This window comes from Canis aureus, chromosome 27, assembly GCF_053574225.1.
Source record: "Canis aureus isolate CA01 chromosome 27, VMU_Caureus_v.1.0, whole genome shotgun sequence".
NCBI classification, from domain to species: Eukaryota; Metazoa; Chordata; class Mammalia; order Carnivora; family Canidae; genus Canis; species Canis aureus.
Genome location: NC_135637.1, coordinates 38,834,877 through 38,862,823, shown reverse-complemented (window position 1 = coordinate 38,862,823; position 27,947 = coordinate 38,834,877). Strand labels below are relative to the sequence as shown.

At 39.7% G+C, this 27,947-nt stretch overlaps 1 protein-coding gene across 4 annotated transcripts in view; it reads right to left on the bottom strand.

Moving 5' to 3' along the window:
- Window positions 1-33: 33 nt before the first annotated feature.
- LOC144299332 (neutral ceramidase) overlaps window positions 34-27,947 on the bottom strand; it is an 87,605-nt gene continuing 59,691 nt past the window's right edge. Inside the window, exons 15-23 of one of the 4 annotated variants that reach the window (XR_013366035.1) lie at window positions 27,181-27,275; window positions 25,521-25,560; window positions 24,645-24,740; window positions 21,790-21,885; window positions 19,642-19,788; window positions 14,537-14,596; window positions 11,401-11,489; window positions 2,375-9,142; window positions 34-1,401 (exon numbers count right to left, since the gene is read on the bottom strand). Coding sequence is in view for 1 of the 4 variants with exons in the window: in XM_077874873.1 (XP_077730999.1) it covers window positions 8,953-9,142; window positions 11,401-11,489; window positions 14,537-14,596; window positions 19,642-19,788; window positions 21,790-21,885; window positions 24,645-24,740; window positions 25,521-25,560; window positions 27,181-27,275 (813 nt within the window). In the remaining 3 variants the exon portion in view is untranslated. Of the gene's footprint in view, window positions 9,143-11,400; window positions 11,490-14,536; window positions 14,597-19,641; window positions 19,789-21,789; window positions 21,886-24,644; window positions 24,741-25,520; window positions 25,561-27,180; window positions 27,276-27,947 lie in introns of all 4 variants that reach the window. The other 3 variants (XR_013366037.1, XR_013366036.1, XM_077874873.1) reach the window with 3 other exon arrangements.

The following is a 27,947-nucleotide window of genomic DNA, read 5'->3' as shown; positions in this document are numbered from 1 at the left end:
CACCCCATAGAATGTAAAGGAAGAGATGACACACAATTGGCAAGCTGTTTATACTTTCTGAAGCTGAATGACAAAATATACAGCAATTATTGTACAATCCTGCACATTTGTAAGTTTCACATTTTTCATAATAATTTTCTTTCTAAGGTCTCAAGAAGTTCAATGACAGTCTAAGCTTGGAATCACAATGGCATTTTCATGACGTCCCTACCATGGTGGAGACACAGGATGGATGATACCTATAGGAGAAGATTATCAGACTCCTCTGGGTGGGCTTCACGGCACCCAACCAGGAGGAAACAGCATATTTCCCACAAGACCCCCATAAATTTTATGCAAAAAATAGAGATATTTGAGATATACTTAGTTAATTCAAAGAAAATAACACCCCTCCCAAAATGAGATTTCTCTTCGATAACCTTTAAAGCCTTCTCCTGCTCGCAAAAGCATTTCTTGAAATAGAAAATATTCATTTACGTAAACATTAATAATTCATAGAGAGAAAAAACTCACTGCTACTACTTCTTGCAATACCTCTCTAATACACGGAAGCAAGCGTCTCTAGTCTTGATTTAAAACTGGCACTGCCAAATTCCTAAAGTATATTATGACTCCTTTCTATCTTTGCCTCCATGTAAGCAGCAAGATAGACTCCATACTGACATGTACTTCATTTGCTGCAGAGCTTATAATACTTGCATAATACACTGGAGAGGGGGAAAAAACCAATTTAGTTCAATAAGAACAGAGAATAAACATGCATAATTACATTTATTGTCCTGATTCTGTCATCTTACAGATATATATAATAGATATTCATAGTCTCACCCACAACCCATAAAAGATCAATTCCCAAAATTATGGAATGTTTATTCTCCATAAAATTTTAGTTAGAGCTACATCATTGCTGATTCATTTGGCTTTTTATGATATGTAAATTAGTTTTAGAATTTACAATAGTCCTTGACAGTGATAGATGACACTCACAGGCAACCAGAGACAGATGAGACCACTTGCCATAAAATGACCGTGTTGTCCAAAAGAGTAAAGAACAGACGCAATTACTGTGTCGTCTAAACTGGACGGCACCCAAGAATCTCTTTTGGTGGGTGTCTATGGGGATGGAAACTAATCCGTTGGCCAGTGTATTATTTCCCAGGACTGCCATAACAAATGCCACACATTGGGTGGTTTAAACAACAGTAATCTGTTGGCTCTCTGTTCTGAAGGCTAGAAGCCCAAGACCAAAGAATAAATAGGTTCGTTTGTTCTGAGGGCGCGAGGGAGAATCTGCTCCGTGCCTCTCAACTTGATTCTGGTGGTTCACTTGCAGTCTTTGGGATTCCTTGGCTCGTAGGTCTCTGCTTTCCTGCTCACGTCGCGTTATCCTTGTGTGCATCTCTTTACACAGCATTTTTTAAATAAAGATACAAGTCATATTGGGTTAGGGACCTACTCTATTCTACTATGACCTCACCTTAGCTAATTACATTTGCAGTGAATGATCTGGTCTCCAAATCAGGTCCCATTTGACATACTAGGGGTTAGGACTTCAACACACTGTTTTAGGGGACATGATTCAACCCATAATAGCCAGAGTCAAAAAATAGAAGGAGGTCACCATACTACTTTCCCCAGGTCAGTTAGTAAAGATCTGCTCTCTGATTTTACGTAAATATGTTGATATTTGTCCTAGACACAGTAGAAGAAAGTGTCTCAACCATAGCTTTTGTCTGTAGAGACTACAATCAGTATAGTAGTTAGAATAAAGGCTTCTGCTGTTCTAACAATGACCGAGAATAGCAAAAGGTGAGATGGGTGTTTTATTTCCCCCTCACTTAGTCATCTGAAATGAAGCAGTCAAGGAATGATTTGACTATCGGGGACTGGCAAGGACCCAGGCACCTTTTATAGGATGGCCATCCTTGACATGGAGCTTCCATCTCTGGGCTCGAGATGGCTGTTCCGGCTCTGGGGGCCATGTCTGTTACCCAGCTACTAGGAAGGGAGCTGGACAGGGGAGTGTATGGCTCCCGTTCTGACGGCACAGGTGGGAAAAATAGAATGTATCATGCCTCTCATCCCCCTGAAGAGAACTTAATTAGTCAGATGGTTATTCCAGCTGCCAGATCCAGTGCTGGGGTACACTCAGGCTGAGAAATGGAGTCCCAGGGGGAAACTCTCACTAGGGAGGGGAGAGTAGATAAGGAATGGCCACCAACTCCCTCTGCCACATCCCACCAACCCCGCAGGGAACCACACTCTCTCTTGCATATGCCTTCTACATTCTTCAGAAATTGCTCACTCTTAAGTATTAAAGGTTTACCTCAATCCTTTAACCATTTTAGTACCTCTACAACCTTTATAAACTGACCTTCTTGGAGTTATCTCTTCTTATTCTCTGAATTCTCCTAATTGTTCTTCTTAGTGATAGTATTTTCTGGTCCTCCTTCTCCTCTCCTTTACTGAAAAATATGTGTTGCCCACAAGACTGCCATCCAGGCTCTTTCCACCTCTTTGTTCTCCTTCTTGCAAGTCATCAACTTCCTTGATTCCTGTTATTGGGTTGAAACAGATGCTTCCCATATCTGTTTTGCCCTACTTTCTCTGCAAAAGTTGAGCTCCCCATATCTCACTGTGCACTGGACTTTGCTGCCTGGACACTTTGTCAAGTCTCATGTCCAAACCTAGCTTTGCCTTCACCCCTCTGCAATCCTCTTTCTTTTACTCCGGTTCTTGTTTTAACTTAACAACAACTTAACATCACCCAAGTGACGTTTTAGGGTTTTAATTTTTTTTAACTCTTTCTCCCCCTCCCCATCCTGTTAATGAGTAAGGCATGACCATTTTAACTGTAGAGTTCTATACATTGAAAGAGTTGTGATCCATTCCTGAAACTGTTTCTGGTTCTGGTTCGGACTTCCACTGTCTCTCAGTCTAGACAACCCTCAGAACCTCACTTGCCATGCATCCCAACTCTTCCTACACTAACATCAGAGATACCAAAAGATCAGGAAAAGTATAGTATCTTCAGGGCAAATGATGGATTCAGTTCACAATGGATAATTTTTTTATTTCCTACTCTTTTCCAGATATTTATATGCATCATCTTACATAATACTCAGTGACAGCTAAGTTAATTAACAGCTAAATAAATAAATTAAGCATATTCCATACATCAGATACTCTGCCAACAACTCTACCTTATTCTAATCTCAGAAACTAAAAATTTAATTATGCTTGCATTGTTCTCATTGATACATTAAGAAATTGAGATGCATTACATGAAGAAACTGGGACTTTAAGAAACTGAGTACATTACTGAGATTTGAACCAACTTGTCTCCAGAATTTGCTTCCAATCAGTTTCCAGTGAGCTTTCTCTCTTAACCATTAAATTCTACAACCCCATATCAACCATAGAAGGGCATTATTGTTACACCATTTTGTAAACCAGGGATGTTCAGTGACTCTCCCAAGGTCACAGATATAATCCAATCCAAGCTGACCAGACTTCAAAACCTAGGTTCTTTATTTCACATTATACAACTTCTCACGTATGTCCCATAGTTAGAAGCTACCCCTTTGTCCCCTGAGATATTTTGTATCTGTGGACTTGAGGCTAAGAGAAACTGTGAAAGAGTGGCAATGGGTCAGCACAACACCATCCATAGTTTCAGAAACACATTCAAAGTACTTACTCTCCTCATTGTGGTGGCACCAACTTTATAAAATCATACATTCTAGTTTATTGAAATTCCACTTAGGAATGTGTGGACCCATGTTGGACTTTTTTCCAAAGTTATAATGGCTGGGATGTTAAGTTCTTATGTTCATTTAGCTTACCCTGCTCTTGTATTGAATAAGGATGCTCCAATAGAACAGGGAATGTGTCCATGTCAATCTTTCCTGGGAGTGGAGATCCAGAGAGTGGGGCGGTGGGTTTGTTTTCTTCTGCTAGTGTTAAGCCAATATCCCAGGTTTCTGGGTTGCTCATTATCCTAAAACACAGCCAGAAAAAAATCAATACGGGCTTGGTCTCTGATAACTTGAAATTATGTACACCAAAGTATTTGAAGTTTATGTGGCTGGGTCAGTTTTTTAGTATTAATAAGCACTTATAAGATGTAAGCTGGAACACTGAACTCCATCTAAAGGGAGAGACTGGTCTTTATTGGCTATACTCACCCACTTAGTAGGCATAAAAAAGGTGAAAGAAAATCAAGATTTGGAAACATTAGATGGACAGAAGCAAAAGAAGTATCAGTAAATCCAATTCCAAGAAACGGTTACAGCCTATGAAGACAGACTGGTGATATCCAATGTCCCTGGAGACTGGGAACCAAAATCCATTTCCTTAGTTATAAAATATGTGTCTTATTAGTTTAGCAAAGGGAAAGTACATTCAAGCCCATTCATGCCATAAGTGAAGGTTCTTAAGGGGGAAAATGCTACCATGACTATAACACCAAATTGCTATTTATGAAGATGAAGCTCAGTGCTACATCTCTGACCATTCCTCCCTGTACTATAACTACAGCCTTGGGAAACTATTTGATATTCCCCTTACCTGAAAAAGGTAGTCATCCTGCACCAATGCATGTAAACACACACACACACACACACACACACACACACACCATTACCTTTCTTTTTTTTAAAAAAATTTTTTTTATTTATTTATTCATGAGAGTCATGAGAGAGAGGCAGAGACACAGGCACAGGGAGAAGCAGGCTCCATGCAGGGATCCCGACATGGGACTCGAACCCCGGTCTCCAGGGTCACGCCCTGGGCTGAAGGCGGCCCTAAACAACTGGGCCACCAGGGCTGCCCCACCATTACCTTTCTTCTAGTTAATATCCTTTGGGTCTCAGCTTAGATGTTATTTTCTCCAGGAAACCTCCTGTAATATCCCCAAGACCATATAAGATGCCATATCTAACTGCCTGGCAGCAGTATGGGTCACTCTGTCCAGAATTGCCTGTGTACCTGTCTGCTTCTCCTATTAAAACTCTAAGTTCGGGATCCCTGGGTGGCGCAGCGGTTTGGCGCCTGCCTTTGGCCCAGGGTGCGATCCTGGAGATCCGGGATCAAATCCCACGTCAGGCTCCCGGTGCATGGAGCCTGCTTCTCCCACTGCCTGTGTCTCTGCCTCTCTCTCTCTCTCACTGTGTGCCTATCATGAATAAATTAAAAAAGAATTAAAAAAAAAAAACTCTAAGTTCCTTGATGGCAAGAACTTGCTCTGTCTTGATCATGACTGTGCCCTTAGGGGGTAGCACAATGCCCAGAGATAATATAGGTGCTGCATATAAATTTGCTGAATGAATGCATAGGTTTTGCAGTGTAGAGAGCAAGCCCTGTCACCATCAAGGTTCCAAGATGTGTTCTTTCCTAAAACAGATTTGCTAAGATGGAAAAAGTGCTACTTATTTCAAAAAGCTATTAAGTAGGTGTTGCTTGCGTATCATGGTAACTGGGAGGGCTGCTCACAAAGAGTCTGTTGAAATGCTCACAGAGCAGCTACCTGCACCATCTCTTTTTCCTTGCTGATCAGAACTTTCCTCCCCCTCTAGGGACAGAAAATGCCAAATATTCTCTTTCTCAGATTCCCTTGAAGCTATGTGACCCAACTGTAGACACGATGCAAGGGAAATTCTACTTGGGATCGTACTACATATCTTTTACCTTCCAAAAAAGGGATTCTGGGAACTCTCCTCTTCCTTCTTGCTGCTGGAAGACATGAGGTGGCTCTCTCTAGACTGAGGCGACAAGCTTGAGAATTAAAGTTAGTATATTAAGAAAAAAAGCCAGTGACATCATGGAATGGTTGTAGGAAGCCAGACTTGGTCACCTTAAGACTAATGGCTATGTGCGACTGTCAATGTCTCTAGTGTTTGGACCCCTGCTTATCAGGAATATTTTGTTACTTGCAGCTGAACACATTCCAACTAGTCATGTAAGGAACGCGCAAACTTTCCTCTGTGGCATCATATAAGACATGATATTCCACAAGCCAGTGTAAACCAGCATGTGGGATAGGGATACCCAGGAGACAAAAACCATTATTTGAAGAATTAAAGACACGAGAGAGTCATCTAAGGATGAAATCTTTTGGCTAAAGATGAAATCCATGTGCTCACATTAGAAGAGGACAGTGTGTTTGCCTACACTGGAGGAGAAGCATGAGAGGGTAAATCAGAGAAGGATATTCACAAGCACATTCATTCTTGGCGTCTTTATTCAGACCTGGCTCATGAAATAATTTTATGAATTATTACCTGCCTCGGAAACTCTCAGTTTCCCTATTAATAAAAAATGTTCAAACATATGTATTTTTGCAGGAATAAATCTTCAGAGGGCAGGAAGGACCTGATGAAGTGGATCCCTTGTGTTCGGGTGGCCACGTACAGATGCCATTCATATCACTTTCCAGCCTGACCTACATGGAATCCAGTACCATTCATTCCATCTCTTCAAAAGCAAAACAAGCATTCATTCATCCATATCACTTCTCAATAGAACATACATTCCCGATTATACTCACTAGTTTATTAAATATTATATTTCGTATTAGCAATTTTACATAATACTCATTGAAAAAATACAGAGGGATCGTTCAGTACTTTCTGACAAAGTCACAGCATCCTTAAAACCAGAGTGGACAGAGGACAACAAACAGGACACCAGACACTTTGACATGAAACACAAGACCTTCTGCAGAAGTGTCCTCCCACCAACCAAACTCCTTGCCCCCATATCCTCCTGCAATTTCAGTAGCTTTCTCCACATGGTTCGGCTCCAATGAGCCACTCCCAGCAGCAGCCCCAAACACAGCTTGGATCTAGGTTTGTGTATTAACAGGTCAGATCTGCCTCCCTCTGTGTTCCTTAAAGCATGAGTGGCTAGCTATGGTTTCTATCATGCAGGATCTGGCCTTATTGTCATACAAACTGCAGAAATGGGACTGCATGGGTTGGAAGAGATAGCAGCGAGGGGGCACACATGCTTCTGTGGGTGATTTGGGGCCAGGAGTACCGGTGGGTAGAGGGCTGGTGCAGAAGGATAGCACCAAGGCAATGCTTTGTCTGGCTGGGCACAGTTGCAAGTAAACAACAGGGAATCACAGGCCCACTGAAGAACATCAGTGGGGGGCATGGAGGTAGTGAAAAATAATTCAAAAACTCTTTTGAATCATGCAAAACACTTTTTAAAGTCTTATCATCAGTTCTAATAGAATTTAAGGCCAACTACTTTCAGAATTCTCTCCTCTTCTGAAGCCTCTGAACTGTGAGACTAAACACTGTGTCCTTAGGAAAAATGACCACTACTCTTTGGAATCCTGCTTAGCTAATTCTCCAGCAGTTCACTCCCCAGAACCAGAACCCTGATCCATCAAAAAGTGTTCCAGGTCCGTTCCAATGTGATAAAGCAAGTTCAGTCACACTTAAATGAGTGCTGGTATTGTTGTGCTCAGTATCATTACCGTTTTCAAGACTTCAAGTTTGTTTTTGAAATAAAGGTTGATTTTTTTTCCCTAAAATGCTAATGCTTTTATATACATAGAAGAAAAGCATGACTTGGTTTTTGGAAATTTACTTGGTAGCCTAGGAGCTAGCTCCTCATTAACTTGGATCATTTTAAATGGAATCGGTACTTCTGGGCAATCAATGTTCGACTGCCGTATCTCATTCTTCCAGACATTGGGCAGGGTAGTTCATAAGGCCCCCAAATAACTATGAAAACAACTTTTTCCAAAGTATCTGGAGCCTCTTTCCCCCAAAATGGGAGCACCCGACACAGATTATATATGTGAGCTAGAACTTGAAGATTACTGCCTTTTAAATGCCTTCTAGAGTTTATATACTGAACTGAGTATACTGAATTTATATAATGAATTTTCTCCTTCAAAATAGTCCCCTTTTGATTTTTACACGTTCATCCCAAATACGATCACGGTAATTATCAAGGCCAGGCGCTAGCATGATGCTGGGTACACAGGTCTGGATAAATATTCTGTGATTGAACGAGTCCACGAGCAAGTGAGCGATAAAAGAACAGATAAGTGAATTCAGAGTTTGCTCTTTGAGGATCCCCTTCCAATCCAGTAACATTTTCATTTTAATATCTACACTAATGGCAAAGCTTGTGTTTTGGGAGTGAATGCAATCATTGAACATAGTCAAAATCACTCAGAACCAGTCTTGGGAATAGGAAACACAATTCAGAGGGTTAAGGGCACTTAGGGAAACACAAGACTTGATCAAAATATTAAAAGTCTGACTTTCTTGTAATTGGCCTCCTAAGGCAATGTCAGCAGTAATTTACCAGCGTGAACGGCTCTGGATCACGCATGTAGCCTCCACGGTGGTTGCTTTGAGAGGCTGTGCTCAATACAGAGAAGCGGGCATATTAATTTCCACAGTCATTTTCTCTAATTGGGCTGATACGTTAATGGTCAATGTGTATATATTTTTAAGTGACGCAGCAGGGGAAGGTCCCGTAGCCTTCATTAATCTTAAATCCATGAAACTTCATTGCTCCCATCGGCAAAATAAAGAAGCAAAGTACACAATCTCTAAACTTTCCCAGCACTAACATTCAATAACTCTATAAATAAATAGTTTTACCATTGTTCACACATCTTCAACCACTCTCACTCACTTTTCAGAGGCTTCATATTGAGGGGAACTGTTCCTTCAAACAACAGCAGGGCCTGGAGGGAACTCATGCATTAGGTTCTAGAAGCACCAGGTGTAAAGCTACTAGTGCCAGATGAATGGGACACACACACACACACACACACACACACCTTTCTGTCCCATTTGCAGTCAACTATCTGTCCCCAACAGGGACAATCATAGAGGTCACCGTCATCATTTACATTCATATGAAATCATTTTTATAAATTATAGAGTATAGCTGCTCTTTAAATGAATTATCAATTTGTCATTAAGTAGTTACTACTTCAAAGGCAGAGGAAGTGCTTTCAAATGGAAGTATGACCGCTGGCTTGAGAAAGTCTTGCTTCCGATTGTGTCCGAAGTATCTTATTCTGTAGATTCCAGGCTGGGCAGTATCTGGAATATGCCATTGTATCGTTGCATTGCTGTGACCCAGCAATCCCTTGTACCAATAGAAACTGTTGGGAGGAAACAGACAAACCAATCAGATTTTACTCTTAAATACGTGTGATTAGAAGAATGTATGATTATTCACTATATGAATATTCAGGGAGCCCCCACCATAAGCAAGGTGCTATCCTTGATAGCGAGAATACAGCAATGAACAAAACAGGGACAGGAACTTACTTTCTAGAAGAGACCCTTTAAGAAATAGCCATTTGAAAAAAAGAAAAAAAGAAGAAGAAGAAGAAATAACCATTTGTAGAAATAGTTTCACTCATTCTATCTTTCTAACTACCCAGACACTATCCATCCCGGGAAGCCTCCTTCACCTGATACTCAGAATACAGGATGTCCCCTGCTCTGCTAGAGCATTCCTTCCACCCTTATCATCCTCTGTGTCAACTGACAGCTCTATTCTCATCAAGATTCATTTGTTAAAAATATATACTTGATGAGTGCATGTGCCAGACTCTATTCTAGAGGTGTGAGGATACAGTGCTGAGCAAGACAGACATGGCCCAAAGCTTATGCTCTCCCCCACCCCAAGGACAAGGGGGGAAGAAAGGCAATAAACAGGTAAATCAGCAAGTGATCTTAAAAGTGCAAAGTGAGGGATCCCTGGGTGGCGCAGCAGTTTGGCGCCTGCCTTTGGCCCAGGGCGCGATCCTGGAGACCCGGGATCGAATCCCACGTCAGGCTCCCGGTGCATGGAGCCTGCTTCTCCCTCTGCCTGTGTCTCTGCCTCTCTCTCTCTCTCTCTCTGTGTGACTATCATAAATAAATAAAATTTAAAAAAAAAAAGTGCAAAGTGAAATGAACAAAGTAAGGCAGAGGTATCTATCTCTAAGGAGGTGCTGTTACCCCTGAACCCACACATGCGCAGAGGAAAGACATTCCAGGAAAGAGGAACAGAGATGCAAAGTGGCTCCAGCAGGAAACCCCATGGTGTAGCGGAGGAACAGAATGCAGGCTGGTAGGATCAGGGCCTAGTGCCCAGTGGCACAGTGGTTGAGCTTACAGAAACAGATGGAGTCAGGTCACGTGGGTCCTTGCAGACCTGACCAAGGAGGTCAGATACTCTGCTGGGGAAGTGAGATAGAACTGGCTAACTGACTGATGTCCCCACTTGTGTAGAGAGTGACTGCTCTGGGCTCTGGGTATTCTCAACTTGCTGTGTTTTTCAATGATGGGCCCAGTGATGTCATGAGAGAGGTAACAATGCTGCTGCTGGTGAACCAGACCGAGGTCTATCCATGTCCTCGGTGTTTACTGCTATTCTGATTTGGGGCTTTAAAAAAAAAAAATCATCCCTCTTTTTAAATTATCTGTAGAATCTTATTTTAATAATAAATATATATTTATTATTTGTTTAAAAATGACCTATGCCTATTTTAATAATAAATATATGTTTATTATTTGTTTAAAAATGGCCTATGCCCTGAAGATTAGAGGAAAATGTACACCCTTATTTATGTGTGACTATCAAAGGGGCCATAGCATGGTCAAACTTTGATTTTCAGTTAACCACGGGAAGCAAACCAACACACAACCCATCACGTAGTTGAAGGCAATCTGAATTAGACACAAATTGCCAAAAATTTTGCCCATTTGTCATGGAGTGTGAAATATATAAACTTGGGAGCAGAAAGTTTTTCTTATTTCGGACACATTTTCAAAACTTCAAAATCTGTATTCAGCTCAGGTACTTGGTAACAAAAGGCACAGAGATATGCCTCTCTGAGGGATCTCCGTCGGCAAATTTCTGCCTTCCTTCCTTGAGTCAGGAAGAGATAGCACTCCAGCCATCTTTCAGTGACTCCAGTGAAGAATCATTGACCCCCTACACACATTCAGTGCACTTTGCGTATAGACTCGTGTTTTTCCCAGAAAGAAAAGGCTCTATAGAGTCATAGCAACACCTCCACCCCAGTGTGCCTTTCAGCCAGTTTGCAGAAGACTGACTAGCCAGCCTTTAGGGGTAATGTCTGTGGCTGTGGAAAACAAACAAACAAACAACTAACAGATGTTTACAAAAATGGAAGCTGTAACCTCATTAGCACCTAATCTTCCAGAAGCACACACCACACTGTTCTGCAGAAAAACAGAATCAAAATGAAGTCTAATAAATCCACTAAATATGGCCAGAAGGTTCCTTGGGAATTTGATATCATTAATATCATGCATTGAGCCAGGCTTCCCATTTGTCTTCCCTGCATTACTAACCAACTGTTGTCAAGGCTTGAAAGACAAAACATCCAACAGACATGCTCACCGAGTCTCCCAGGAGGCGTCATTATGCACTATCTGCCATGTTGCTGATGTGGCCTCGTATTTCTCGACAGTGAGGAAGGTCCGATGGGTCTGAAATGCAATTAATATAACTGATGGGACCCCTTGCCCAGTTCTAGAAGGAACTTGTCTGTAAATACATCCCTTGTGGGCTTCAGGCTAACCTGCCAATGTCTTGTGTGAAAATGTATTAGAATTTCATCCAAATTCCTAGGCGCTTCTCTTTACATTCTGGCAATGTCTTCAGAATGTTAATTTATCTAGGCTATTACACACCATGACCTTTTTTTATTTTTATTTTTTTTTTAGAAAACTCAATGATCATAATTTTAGAGCTGATAGCAAATTTTGCAAATGAGGGCAGAGAAGAGATAGAATAAAATTTGAGATTTTTAAAAAGGCGTAAGTCAAACCTTTTCATGACATGTTTATTGATCTATATTCCAAGACTTTCTCTAGTCACCTCAAGACTTAGGAGAGAAAAACGGGAGAGTTTCTTCATCTTTCCTTCCCTGGGTAAATGAATTATTAGTAAATATACCTCCCAAGTGAAAGAATTGACAAGGATGCATAAATCTTCCCTGTCCTAGGGTGCTAAAAGCAATCCCTATATATTTTCATAATGGATTCTTAGAAAGCACATCAAAAACAGGTTTTATTTTTCCCATTGGAAAATTGCTATAATAATTCAGTTGAGACCAAGAATTACATGTCAAATAAACCACAGATTTGAATAATATAACAAATTAAAAGACACAGAGGTCATAAATCTCAATTTCCCTCAGAAATCTTTGGACTGTGGGCCCTTAAAGGCAAGATTTGTGTCTAATTCACTTTTATCCATTACAGCCCTTTATACCTGTCACTTAGAGGTGTTCAAATAAAACTTTGCTGCAGATCACTTACTTCCAGTGGGCCATGGGATTATTTAAAACTCTAACTACTCAACCGATAGGTTATATTCAATAAAGCTTTCATTATAATGGTGACTTGTAAAGAGAACAGTTTCTGGCCACTCAGGGCAGAATGACACTGGGGAGGTTATATATGGAGGAGGAGACTGAGTGAGCCCTTGCACACAGGTCTAAAGTGTAGACCAGATAACAAGTCTAGGCCAGTGCATATGTGAATTATGTGACTATCCTTTCCCGCCTCTCAATTCTAATCTCTACGTGATACACAATTAATTAATACAAGTTACTTAGTCTTTCTAAGCTTCAGTTTCCTCATCTGTAAAATGAAGACAATAATATATAAGCCAACGGATAGCAGTGAGGATTAAATGAGATTGATGTAATAATGTATGTAAAGCACTTCACCTGCTGCCTGCAAAGGGTAAACCTTCAATAAATAGTGCTGAAGATTACTAATAATAAGAGGTAGTGGAAATTTTTGTATGCCAAGTCCCAGGGCACTCTTAGAAATCAATTCTATTCTTGTTACAGTGCTTTAAGCATTTTGTTCTCCTGCTTTTCCAAGGCAGCAATGATGACGATATTTCTCCACCCAAAGGATATCAAAGGACATCTAATCCTGCAGTTTTGCTATAACACGTTGATACCTTCAGAAAACAATGCTACAAACATGCAAATATTATGGTATAGTTTGACTGCCTAGAAAAATTAAACAGGTGCATGTGGACTTTCCAAGGCAGTGGAACATTTTTCCCCAGTGTCATGTCTGACAATGTCATATCGCCACCATCGTTATCACAGCAAGAATGATATTTCAACGAACAGAAATAGAAGGTTCATTTGGGAGAAAGGTGTCTGGAGCTGTAAGTAACTATGGTCTCTGGGAAGAATGGCTGAGGGAGATAGAGTGAATACATCCTCGGCCATACTAAAAAATCTGACTTTGAAATCACTTTTGTATACTTACTCTCTTTTGCTTCTACTCATTTCTTTATTATTTTAATTTTTACAACTGGAATATGTCTACCTATTGCTTGTGTAGTTATAAGGACATTCTCTGTCTCTCTTTTTTTTTTATTTATTTATGATAGTCAAACAGAAAGAGAGAGAGAGAGGCAGAGACATAGGCAGAGGGAGAAGCAGGCTCCATGCACCAGGAGCCCGACGTGGGATTCGATCCCGGGTCTCCAGGATCGCGCCCTGGGCCAAAGGCAGGCACCAAACTGCTGCGCCACCCAGGGATCCCCTCTCTTTTTTTAGAGAGAGAGAGAGAGTGAGGGATTACAGAGGGGTGTGAGAGACAGAGAATCTTAAGCAGGCTCCACATCAAGTGCGGACCCCAATGTGGGGCTCAATCTCATGACCCTGAGATCATGACCTAAGAGAAATCAAGAGTCGAATGCTTAACTGACTGAGCCACCCAGATGCCCCAGTTATAAGAACATTCTAAAGGAGTTACAGAGGAGTAAAATTAATTCGTTTCATTAATAGCTCCATTACATATGTATACTTTATATATGATCAATACAATAACGTATGAAATGATATATAACTGTGAACAATTATTACCTCTAGGAAGGTTTATGGAAAGAGAGGTATTATCTGTTTACACATGAACACATATTTCTTGTGTTATTTCTCAAGATTAATAAATAAATACCCAATTAGTGGCAGCAATAAAGAGTTAGGAAATGGCAAGTGCAAGATAAAGCAAAGTACATAGGCCAGGGCTCTGAGCCAATGGAGCATCCCCTAGGGGTCCTTGATCAGTCTGCAACACTGGGGGCAGGACCAGATGCTATGGTGCTGGAGGAAGAGAGAAACCAAAATGGGAGTAGGAAGGAACCAAAGATATACTTCATTTGTGGCCCTTTAATTATTTTACCAAATTTAGTCAAATTTCTAAATTGGGATACATAAGTGGGATTATATTCAAATTTGTGTCTTCTCAAGAGACAGTGCAGCTCTCTATGCTTTGTGCAATATGTGATCCTAAGCAGACCCGGTTAAAGGTTTCCTATGCCTTATTTCCCCCCAGACTGAATTCCACATTACTCTTCCTACTGAAAGTTTCCCCACACCTAAAAAATAAGATGAAAAGCAAGTTGGGACATTTTATCATCATGTTGTTAACCTCTATGAGGATATTCAAATAAAGACTAAAAGGTGGATTTAAAATCTATAAAAAGAATCATTGATTCTTACCTGGCTTTCTGCTGAATTCTTCGGGTTAGCGCCTACGAACGTCACTTCAGCAACTTCTCCCTTAAAATAGAAACTCATTTGATGAGTTTTAAGTAAAAGTAATCTTTGCTATGCTCATATTTGGGCCATGATTTATGAAATGTTCTAGGATTCTGGGCACCTATATGGATTCTATCCCATCTAATCAAGTGAGTTATCTTTTGAGAATACTAGAGAACATAACCTTGCCAAAATGGACAAAGGAATTTTTGGCTGAGAAGTTACTCAAGGATTTTTTTGCCAATGAGTTTGCTTTCAGTACATTCAGATATTGATGAAGACAGTGCATTAAAATGGCTTTTTTAGTCTTTGATACTGTCTCATACTTCCCTCCAACGCACAATCAGGAAATGGATGGATTCAAATAAAAACAGTCAAAGTTTTCCACGAATGACTTATACTGGCACTGACATTTGCACAAAGTGGAATGACAGGGTGTGTATCTACCTTCCCACCTGAAACAAATAAAAGAGCTGAACAAATATGCATTAAACCATGGTTTTATAGACAGCAGAGCAGTGAGAACAATCAATCAATGAAAACAATGATCCTACACTGATAGAAAACAGCCAAAATGAGCCCTGCAATTGCCCCAGCCCAACGCCCGGAGAGGGTGTGGTTCACAGCACAAGGAGGCAGAGCTCAAGCAAAGCCAGGCAGTCAAGCTAAGTTAAGGAAGAGATGTGGAAGTCCATGACGGCCAAATAGTCTTATGTTCACAAGGTAGAGTAACAGAGAAGAACATACCAGAGAGAGGAGAGCTACACACACAGAAAGAGAACTCTGGAGATTGTAGAAGTTTCCTCTCAACTCTGCATGTGGGTAAGAGAACCACTTGAAGCCAGGAAAAGAACCTATTGGCAGAGAGTGAAACCCTTACTCCCTGAAGCATTTAAGCACATACTGGGATCAATATGGCTGAACATTCAGTTATGTAATCACAGGGCAACCCCTTGAGAGCCAGATTTAAAAGTAAAATCAAGAATAAAAACACTGAAAAAAAAAAAAAGAATAAAAACACTGAGCAGACCCAGTAGCCACACACTGCAAGGGAGACAGACTTTACAATTTTGTCTAGTCTAGTTTTCAACAAGCAAACAAACAAACAGAAAAACAACTCCAGGGTGGGGAGATGAGGCTAGAATCAAGAATTGGTACAATGTCAAAACACATCCAGTATTCAACAACAACAAAAAATTATGGAATGTGCATACCTGAAAATATCACTCATATTAAGGGAAAAAAGCCCAATCAAACCTGCCTTTCTGGGTCCCCAGATGTTGTATTTAACAGACACAGACTTCAAAGCAGCTGGTATAAAGATATTCTAAGAACTAGTACAAGTCATTTTTAGAGAATTAAAGAAAAGTCTGATGATAATGACTTAAAATCACTGAGAGAACCTCAGTGAAGAGAAGTAATTTTAAAAAACAGGTTGGGTATTCTAGAGCCAAACATCACAACTTATATGAGAAATTCACTAGAAGGGTTTAATAGCAAATATGAGAAGACAGAAGAAAGGGTAAGTGAACTAGAATTTTATCAATATGAATTATTATATCTGAAGAATGGACAGAAAATAAGTGAAGAAAATCGCTAGAACCTCAGAAACAAACAGGGCGTCAAATATACCAACATTCACAAACCAGAAGTCCCAGAAGTCCCAGAATTCAAGGAAAGAGAGAAATATACGAAAAGTCTATTTGAAGAAAGAATGGATGAAAATTTTCCAAACTTGATCAACGTTACCTTGCCAATGGAAGGAACTCAATAAATCCCAAGTAGGATAATCACAGAACACTTTGCATTTAGATACATTGTAGCAAACTGGGGGCAGGCAGAGACAAATAGAAAATCTTGGAAGCCATAAGAGAAAAATGGTTCATTGCTTACAGGGAAACTCTAATTAAAGATTAGCAACTGGCTTCTCTTTAGAGAGTCAGAGAAGAACAGTGGCAACAGGATAACACACTCAAAGTGATAAAAGAAAAACATTTCTCAACCAAGAATGCAGAAAAACTATTCTTTAGAGAGAAAGGGAAAATAAAGCCATCCCAGCTAAATAAAACCTGAGAGAATTTGTTAGCAGAGCTGTCCTACAAAAATACTAAAGGAAGTTCTTCATGCTGAAAGGGAATGATGCTAGATGGTAAAAATAGTTCTAATTCCTAAGAAACAATAAAGAGCACCAGAATGGTAAATATGTGGACTGTATTTAAAATATTCTATAAACATACTTTTCCGTATCTTCTCTTAATCTATTCTAAAGGTGTAAGCTAAAAAATAAATTTAAAGAAAATTTTTAAAAGGTGTAAGCTTGTATAAGACAATAGTTATAAGACTGTATTACTGCATTTATATATATTTATATCACAAAGTGTAGGAAAGAAAAAAATAGATATATTGGAGCAATCTTTTTATATTTTTTGGAATTGTTAGTATTATATTGAAGTAGGGTGCAATTAGTTGTGATGCATATTATAGCCCTATGACATAATAAGATATTTATATGTAGTCTCTGTCCCCATATCCTGGCACAGAGCTCAGAAAACCCCTAGAATCCCTTAAGTGGTGTGTCTTTTTGTATGTTAATGAGATGACCAGTGGCTGAGGGTTTCTGAGTAACAGCAGGGTGAGGGCTATTTGGGGAACTGACCTTGTGATTAGAGAGTTAGAATGATCAAGTCCCACTCCCTAATCTCCAGGGAGGAGAAAGGGACTGGGGGTTGAGTTAATCATCAACAGCCAATGATTTAATCAACCATGCCTATGTCATGAGGCCTCCATAAAAGTCCCTAAAATCTGGGGTTCAGAGAGCTTCTAGATTGGTGAATACATGGCGATGCTGGGGGGGGGTGGCCTTCCCAGAGAGGTCATGGAGCCTTGGCTCCTTCCCCCATACCCTGCCCTCTCCTTCTCCTCATTGGGCTGTTCCTGAGCTATATTCATGTATAATAAACTGATAACCTAGTAAGTGAACTGTTTTCCTGAGTTCTGTGAGCCTGTTCCAGCAAGTTATTTAATCTGGGGAGGGGCTCATGGGAATCTCCAATTTGTAGCCAATCAGTCAGAAGCAGAGGTGACAACTTAGATTCACCATTGGTATCTGAAGTGTGTGACGAAGTGGAGGTGGAGGGGTACAGTCTTGTGGGAGCGAGCCCTTAACCTGTGAAGTAGATGCCAACCCCAAGTAAATAGTGTCAGAATTGAATTGAATGATAGAACACCAAGTTCTGCAGATGAATTCACCAAGATGTCTACAGAGAATTGCTTGGTGTGGGGAACATATCCACACACCTGCGGTCAGAAGTCCTGAGGGTGGATAGTGTGGAAAGGAAAATCAGAATTCTTTTTCCTTTTCAAGTCCACAAAGCAGCTACTAGGAAAATAATCAAATATATATATATAGTAAAAAAAAAATCAACAGAGAAATAAAAACGGTACACTAAAACATAAAAAAAGAAAAACCTGAGCTTCCATCTTAAGAAATGAAAAGAGCAAAATAAAATCTAAACAGTCGGAAGAATATAACACACCAGGGCAAAAATCTATGAAATTGAAACAGAAAAACAATAGATAAAATCAGTGAAGCTAAAACCTAGCTCTCTGAAGACAAAGATGGTCAAGATCAGGAAGAAAGAAGGGCCATCATTATTGACTCTACAGAAATTAAAGGGATTGTAAGAACATATCATAAACTTTACCCAAATTAGACACCTTACATGGAAGAGGCAAATTCCCAGGAAGATGTAAATTTTTAGAAAGATGCAGATTCCTCAAGACAAACTAAGTGCTGAGAGACACATAATTGACTCAAAAAAAATTTTTTTAACAGGCTTATAATAAGTAAAGAAACTGGAGTAGTAAGTAAAGATTCTGTTATAAAGAGAAGCCAAGGTCCATGTGGCTTTTCTGATAAAACTGATTGAATATTTAAAGAAAAAAATAATATCAGTATTTTCCATGCACTTACAGAAAATACAGGAGGAAACACTTGCTAACCCATTCTCCCTGACATCAAAGGCAATGGAGACAACACGTGAAAAGAAGACTATAAATTTGCCTCATGGATATGAGTATAAAATTTCGGGAAAATATTAACAAACCAAATACAACGACAGATTAAAAAAAGATTCTATTCTATCACAAAAGGGTATTTATTTAACATCTGAAAATAAACTGATGCGATACACTATATTAACAGAATCAGAGACAAAATCCTACATAATCACCTCAGTAGACATGAAAGCATTTGAAGCAAATCCAACCCCATTCTTCATCAAAAAAAAAAAAAAAAAAAAAGTAGTGGCATACAAGAGAACTCTCTCAACTTGATAAAAGGCATCTACAAAAATCCTAGAGAAAATATCATATTTAAGATTGATATTTAAGAAAGATATCAAGAAAATGATATTTAAGAAAATATCATATTTAAGATTGATTATTACTCTTCCTCCTAAGATTAGAAATGAGATAAGGACGCCCGGTCTTACAATGGGTCTTCAACAGGGTATTGGAGATTCCAGCCAGCGCAATAAGGAAAAAAAATCAAAGGCCTCCAGAAAAGAAATTCAAAAAGGAATAAGTGAGCTTGCTTTTATTCACAGATGACATGATACTTATATGTAGAAATCTCTAAGGAATCCACATCCCCCACCTAAAATCTACTGGGACTAATAAATGATTTAGCAATGTTGCGGGACACGAGACCAATATAAAATAGCGATAGTATAAGTCCTACTTCATTTCTACATGCTTTTCCTGTCCTTGGTTTAAGAGACTTTTTTGAGCTCTAGCAAAGGGTTCCATGACCATCCATTTAAGAAGAAAAGAAGCATTTGGATTTTAGAGATTTGATTTTACATCACAACCACCTGAAAAATAAATATTTCCCCATTCTGATGTTTGCAGAGGCTCTGCAGAGCTATGAAGAGTTGTCAAAATTATCGTTGCTAACAGCTGGTCTACAGCATTATTAGAAGCAGGTGTTGACATTAGACAGTATCTTTCCCTCAACCCCAGACACAGGCTTCTGGAGGATTCCAAGATCTCTTTGTGCACCTTACCACTCTGTATGTAGGTTTCGCAGGCTGCAGAACATCCCCAAAAGTTTTGCCTATTGGCGCTCTATCCACAATATTTGGAATTAGTGAGGCTATCAGTTGTTTGAAAAATGGAGGCTCTGGACCTCTGCTCAGGTTGGCTACTGTGTCCTAGAACAGAGAGCATTGGCTTAGGAAGCACAGAATGTAGAGTCAAAGCCCCTTTCCCCAGGCTCCCGCCTTCCAGAAATGCCTTCATTAAAGGACACATCCACACACACACACACACACACACACACACACATCCTCTTTCCAAGAGCTAACAGCTTTAACAAAATGTGGGGGAATTTGCTAAAATGTGAGTCTAGATGTACAATTTAAATTTTTGTCACTAGAGGAAAATTTGGGTCATAGACAACACTTTCACTCCCCCAGACCACGTAGTCCAGCAATCAGAGTGTAAACACTATACAAGTTTAGATTCTGGGACAGCCGTTTTTCAACTGTCTGACTTTGGATAGAAGCCTAATACATGGTAAGCCTCTGTATCATGACGCTATGATTACTCTTTTAATTTTTAAAAAATGTTGGGCCTCTCTTCTCCCTAAGTCCTTCTCTACGTTAATTAAAAAATATAATAATATAATAAATACACTTTTAACTTAAGATCAGCATGCCTTGACTGGTTTAATCTATGTTTTCCACATTTGTCACTTCTAGTAGCATCATCACAATGGCTAATCTCAAATTTTAAATAGTCCTTCATAATGTACACTAACCCTCACTTTAATAATTTAATCTTTTTCAGCAGCCATAACATCTATTTGCTGGCATTCCTCCTTCACAAATGGGAACACACACTGGGAGATACTCAGTAGTTTTTTTCGAGATCACATCACTAATCTTAGATACAGACATAAAACTGACTGTGACACAAATTTCCACAAAATGAATCACACTTTCTCCCTAAGTATCACTATAAAATTTGAAGGCTCTATTTCCATAGGAGGAACGGTAGATGTAGAGGCATAATGCAAGTAAAAACTGTTGCTATCTCTCGGGATGGGTTATAGGTTTACACTTTTCCATATAATCTGAATATTCTATAGCTGGTTACAGTTTTTAGGATGAAAATTAAAGCAGCTCTATTTTGAGAAAAAAAGGACCAGACCTAAAATTGAGAAGAATGCTATAAAACAATAATCAGGCAATTAAAATTTGTCCTAAGTAGACATCTTGTAGTGAAACTTCATACGGTCAGCAATTAGGCAGAGACGTATGGAATTGCCAATATTCAACTGTGTTGACCCACCGAAGCAGCTGTATTATGTTTCAACCCGATATAATCAAGCTTTTTCTCTGAAAGGGCTCTGTTGTCCTTGCCATAATTGTGTCCCAGCCTTTACTGGGGCCTATAGAGGTGTTATATAAAGATTTGCTTATGATTTTAAGCCCTTTATCTTACCTATTGGCTCATCATCTGACGCCAGAGTCAGCTTCATTAATAACTGCATGCCAAAAGGAAGAGGTCCACAAGTGCTGTTCTTTTAAGACAACTTACCAAGCTGTATGTATCCTAAGTCGATGCAATGTGTACGCATTCCAAGGTTGCACTTCATCACCTCTAAGCCTCTAGTGATTCTAACAACTGCTATTATTTTTGAGCCACCAAGAAAGTAAAAACCTGCTACTAATCATAATCATAAAATTATTCTGATTGAAAGATGCAATCATTTCAGAGATGCTACAATATGGGCAATGGGCACCTCAGAAGGAATGACCGGCTCAACTCATGAAGTGATTGCAGAGACTCTGGCCAGGACTGAAGAACACTGGTTCAGCCCTCAGCTATAGTTATACTAAGTGTGATGACTTACATCTCCAAACCAATTTTCTCATCTGAAAAATGCGGGAAAATGATACTTTCACATTTCACACGGGGATCATGAGGATAATATGAAATCATGTATGTGAACAAAGCTGTCCCTACCAAATGATGTTAACTGTATCTGAATTTACTATCAGTTTCGTTTCTTAGAAATACTGCATGACTACAAACTTTTTAAATATAAAGATTTTGAAAGAAACTGGACATTTGAAGCTACGGTTTTCTTTTGCATCCCCCTGCATCTCCCCACCCCTGAGACACACATGCATATGAGTTTTGATTACCGTAGCAATGGCCTTAGCAAGGGCTCTGAAGAGCTGGATGTAAGCAGACAGAGTGTGTGGTCCATAAATTGTAGACGCTGCCTCGTACCGCTGAACCTGCAGGAGAAACAGGGCTGAGTGTTACACTGTTCTGCATATCTCCATCCATTTGGCGCATCTTAGGGGAGGGGTGATGTTGGACATCTCACATAATTCAAACTGGCATAATTCAAGATTAACTATGACAAGAGGTGGTGGGCGTTTCCATTTACCAGTGAACGTCAATGGCTACCATCAATTACTTGATAAAGGCAGTGGGTTTTCTCGGTTCATGCCATTTGGACTATCAGTCCATCTAATCTGAAAGAGGTAAATAGCTCTTAAGCATAAGTCTATTTTAAGCACTTGCAATTTAAATGTTTGCCTTCAAGGAGCATAGCAGGAAGGAAAAAATGAGGGAAAATGAGTCTCAGTAACTCCTGGAGAAATTGGGTGGTGATGATACTGCCTGGAGAAGGACATTTAACCACCATACACCTATAAAATAGAACCAGATACATCTCCTGTAGCTGAACTACAAGCCTCTGGTTGTTCTACAGGAACCTCAGACTCATCAAAACTAAAGTGGAACTCATCACTCCAAATACACCCGCTCGCCCTGCAACATTCTTCATTCCAGTGGATACCACCCTTCTGCCATCTTGGACTCCTCCCTCTCCCCCATCCTATATCCTGGAAGTCTCTTGAGCTACCATTACTTGGCATCTCTTGAATTCTTTCATTTTCCTCTGTCTCTCCTGATCTTACTGTGGCCAAACTCTTGGTTCTCACCCAGGTCATAACTACAACTTCCTAATCAGTGCTCTGTCCCCACACTTGTCCTTCCAATGTGTTTTTCTACAATGTCATCCTAGTGACCTTTCTAAATCAAAACTTGATCATAACACTCCTTCTTTAGAATTCTACTGCAGTTTTCCAAAACCTTCCTTGTTGAGTTAAAGCTCTGTAGTATAGCATAAAAAGATGCTCCATCAACTAAAACCTCCCCATCAACTAGTCCCCTGTCTCACTACCCTCAACTAATTATGGCCCTTCAAAGGTACTAACTCAGCACCCCCAGACCTTTGCATGTGTAGTTTCCTCAATATGGGACACGGCCTTCACTTTTTATTTCCCTAACTAGCTCTATTCGTTCTCAAGAACTCAGACAGATGTTGCATCTTCCAGAAAATCTGCCAGCCTCTAACCTCAAACACCCAATATAGACTAGTACACTTTCTATTTGTTTTCATATCACCTTGTGCATCCCTTTTACAGAAATGTGATTACATGCTCTTCTCTGCCTTTCACTAGACCATAAATCCCAATAGTCTTGAGGGTAGGGGCAGATTTTTACTTATTGTTATGTGCAGATCATGGCTAGTACAGTATCTGTCTCAACACATTTCTGTTGAATGAATTAGTGAATAAATTAATTAATATTAACCCTTGCAGGAGTATCTCCCTGAGAGAGGTTGTAGGGGTTCCTAAACTTATTTGTGCCCTGGACTCTTTTTTTAAAGATTTTATTTATTTACTTGTGAGAGAGAGCGAGCAAGAGAGAGAGAATGAGAGAGAGCATGGTGAGGGGTGGAGGGGGCAGCGGGAGAGGGAGAAGCAGACTCCCCGCTGAGCAGGGAGCCCCATGTGGGATTTGATCCCAGGACCCCGAGATCATGACCTGAGCCAAAGGCAGGCACTTAACCGACCAAACCACCCAGGTGCCCCTAGACTGAAATATATTTAATCAAACAATAATAAACCATTTTGTGATAGGATAATATTTGTTTTTCTTTATTAAACAAGAAATGTTTGTGCTTCTTTGTTGAGTAACAAGATCTGATAGCCGATCTAATAACTACTGTGATTTTAAAATAGCTGTGAGAGTAAAGTTACTTCCAAATCTGCAATCCCTCTCTGTAATATAAAAAGTATCTGGGGTTCCTATTGTGACAAAGTCAGAGGTACTGCTAATATTATTGTCATTTGTTATCTGTACTCCTAATTGAAGGAAATTCTAAATCAACAGTTAAAGAGAAATGAAAAAATAGATTAACGAAAATTAGTCCCATCCAAGTTTACCCCAATTAAGAACCTTTATTCAATAGGATTTCCTGGAAAGCAGAGACTTTCAGGAAAGTCAACAGAGGGCAGCAGGGCAGCCTCCACTCCTGGCATCACTGGCCATTTGTCAAGAGGCAGGCTGAATGCCTCCGTGTGGACCGCCAAGATACCCCAGCAGATAGGTTAGCAAATAGCAATCTAGGTGGGAACCTAGATTGTTTCCATGGTTTTAACTACTACCATTAAAAAGTACTTGAGCTACTTTCTGTGCTATTTGCAAACAAAGAAACATTACCTCCCCTCAATTCTCTGAGACTGTGTTTCTTAATCTCTGTCATGCATATAAAAAAAAAACCTCCTCCAGAGCTGTTGTGAAGATGACTTAAGATGACATTGTCAAGGTGCTGAGCCAGTGCATTCAATTAATAGTAGCTATCAATGAGACAATATTCCCAGGTTCTACAAAACCTTCAGGCTCCAGAAGCACTATGGGCAGAGGTAGCATGCCACCACTCAGGCTTATTACCAGTATCCCTGACAAAATAATTTAGTTCAAAAAAAGTAGAAGTCACGGAGACCAGAATTTCGACTCAAATTTGAAAGGGTAAACCTAGAACTCCCAAATGCGACCTCTGTCTTATTCTTTCCTCTGTCCCAAAACAAAGGCATCTCTCAAAAACACCGTTAAGGACATCTAGAAGGAAAACCTGCATTTAATGCAACAGTCTTGAAAATGGTATAGTTCATTTAAATGACGAGAATTTTTATTTTACCTGGTATTCTTCAAAGGTGGTAATGTAATGTGTATACACGTTGCACAGACCCGAAATAACGACGGTCATATTCTTCATCCCATACGTTGCAAATTCCTAGTAGGGGAAAGATAGAGCTCAATAAAATTACTCATCGTAATGGGTGTTATCGGCCCAGTTATACTTAACACACGATCATAGATGTGAATCAGTGGCATAGGATGTCTCTCTTAACATCATTCCCAGTGATCAATGCTCCTGGGAACGCAGAAGTACGGACAAGTCCTTGAGGAAAAGTTAGAGCCATAACTGCACTACAGTTGGGCAGGTCAATAGATCGATGAACATCTTAGTGCTTACATTTGCAGATGTAGAATCTTATTACTAAAATACAGATATTTTATCCACTTCCTAAAAAGCATAATGGGAGGATATTAACTAACCATAATGGTTATTTCCAGCTCCAAATAATAAGACCTCTGTTGATTATGTCATTCTAGAACCATTTGCAATGCTTCCTGAATATAAAGAAAATTGTAAATGTAGATAAAATCCAGAATTCCTAACATGTGTTAGGTCTTATTTAGACAGGACTCCATGATATTAAAGTACTTAGGGTTATTGGTTATTTAATCCATAAAAACATTATTAATTTTTAAATTATTAGTATATAAATAGCAATAAATCATTTAAACCTGTTTATAGTTTCCTTATAATTTTTAAGCTTCTTCTTATACCACTAATATTTCATATTCACCTCTAGATATTACTTTCAAGAAGTGTAAAACTCTAGTCATCTCCACAAAGATTAACTTAAAAGATATCAGATCATAGGAATAGGGTATTCTTTTCTCTTCATGAAACATAAATAGGCATTTTCTTTCATTTTTAACTTACTGCTTGAACTGCCTCTCGAAGTCTTCGTCCAGACATGGTCCTGAGTCAAGAAAACAGAATTATCAAAGTGTTTCCCTACTCAGCATGTATGCAAAGAATACAGAAAAACTCATAGTGAAAGACAAATGTGATCCCGGCTCATAACACAATATGGACAAGTATGTAGGAGCTCTATGGCAACGCAAAGCAAAAGTTGAGCTTTTTTGTCCCTAAGCATCCTATCTTGAAAATAAATCCTAAACTCAAAACAACTTGATGTAAGGAAAGAGAATCAATGAATATCACCGGCAAAGACTACAATCATTTTCCATTCGTTGATTCAACAAGAATATACTGTCTGTGTTCGATGTTAGTAAGAACTGAGCCAAGTAGAGAGTGCACTGCTCCTGCCTATGAAGAATTTATCATTTCGTTCCTTCATTAAATCCTTCAATAAAGCACAATATCGACTACAAATGAGGCCCACTTCTCAGTGCTAAGGGTTCAATAGTAGGAAGCTTACATTCCAGGGAGTGACAATGGTCAAGAAACAAATAAAAGAAGTAAGATGACAGTAGGCGTTGTGGGGAGTGTGGGGAGCAGCGTACAGATGAAAGGTGATGGTGGTTGTCCTTGTGATGATGCAGGAATATGGCGGTGGTGGCGGCAGTGACACAGAGTCATATAGCATCAGCAGGAGGGGCATCTCTGTTAGACATCTGAGCGGAGAATTGAAGGAATAAGAGTCGGTCGGGGGATAAAAGGAGGGTAACCGTTTCAGGCAGAAGGAACCATAAGTTGATAAGCCCTGAGACAGGCACGTGCTTGCTGATCTGGGAAATGCAAAGAAGCCAAGGTGTCTGAAGCAGGGGCGAATAAGGGGGAGAGAGGTAGGAAATCAGATCGGAGAAGTTGCCAAGGAAAATTCTCTCCCAGGGCCCTGTAAGATGTTGTAACGGTTTAAGAATTTACCTGGAGTGAGATGGAAAGCCATTGGAGGGTTCTGAGCCCTGACGTGATTTAACTTAGGTTTTAAAGGGATTCCTCTGGCTGTTTGTGTTGAGAAAAGACTACAGAAGAGTAGGGAAAAAGCAAACAGGTGAGACAGGAGGTTACTGAGGTAATCTAGGGGACAAATTATGGAGGCTTAGACAGGGGAGGGAGTGATAGAAAGTGTTGGGTGGAATGTGTAGAATTTGTGAGAAAACTGAAAGTGGGGGAAATTGAAAAAAAAGAAAGAATTCAGAGATGGCTCCAAGGTTTTCCAGCCTGAGCAACTGGAACAATACTACTTACTCAGATAGGGAAGACTGCATAAGGAGATTCCAGACCATCATTCCTGCTTCTAACACTTCAACTGCTTCAAGTACCTGTATTTTGATACCATTTCAAGACTCTCTACTGACATAACAATGCCCAACATCATTTACATTTGGAATAAGTTTTTCAAATGTTTATATTTGCTATAATTTCCTCACTGGCAATACACCTGGCAAGATGGACTCTTTGGAGGCCCACCCAAAGAAGGTTGGAATATTTGTCACTGTTGCCAGAATGGCGCAGTGAGATACCAAGGGTTATTATCAGTTCAGAATTGTTGCCCATGATAAGAAGTGACTCCAGCAGAAACACATACACAATGAATACATATTTAACTACGAAATAACAGAGAAGAGCTTACGTAAACTCCCCAGGGATGGCAGTGATGGCCAAGGACCCAATCGTGATCATCTGAACATCAACAATATCGGGGTGCCAGGGGTGAGGTTTTGTCAACTAAGAACCCAAAATATGAAAACTGTGTTAGGGGTATTGTTCTTTCTACAGTCAAGAGACAGATGATGCTCACAGAAGTTCCTTTATTAAAGAATTTATAATGTTTCCAGCTGGTTTGGGTGCTTGATCCTACTAGCCCAGATTTTCTTTCTAGAGAATGAGGTAGTAAATATTCTATCTGGTCATAACATAAGGATCTCAGGTGCCAGTGCCCCCTTAACCCAGACTTATTTTCTCATCAGTGAAGTTTTTGGTGGCTCTGGCATCATGGAATGATAACATGTAACAGGTAACCAAGGGTTCTCTTGGTGCACTGTGGTGACTATCCTTAGCAAGATGGACAAGTGAGTCTACATTTGGAACAGCTTAAGTGAATGATTTCTCTTTTCACTTTCATAGCACTTTAAATTTGCAGTTACCAAGTCGTGTCTTACTTTCCAAGTTTTCTCCAAGACAATCTATCCTTTGCATAGTCAGATTAGTAGAGAGGCTTTCCCTTTACTCCTTCCTCTCCTCTCTTTCTTCTTCCTAAAGAATTTTAATTGAATATTAGGGGGAAAAAAACTCTACTGAAAAATTTTTTCTTCATCAATAATTCTGGTATGACCTTTTGACTTTAAGAACGTGAAAATCCATGGTCCAAAGGAGTATTAAAGGAATATTGCTTTAGTT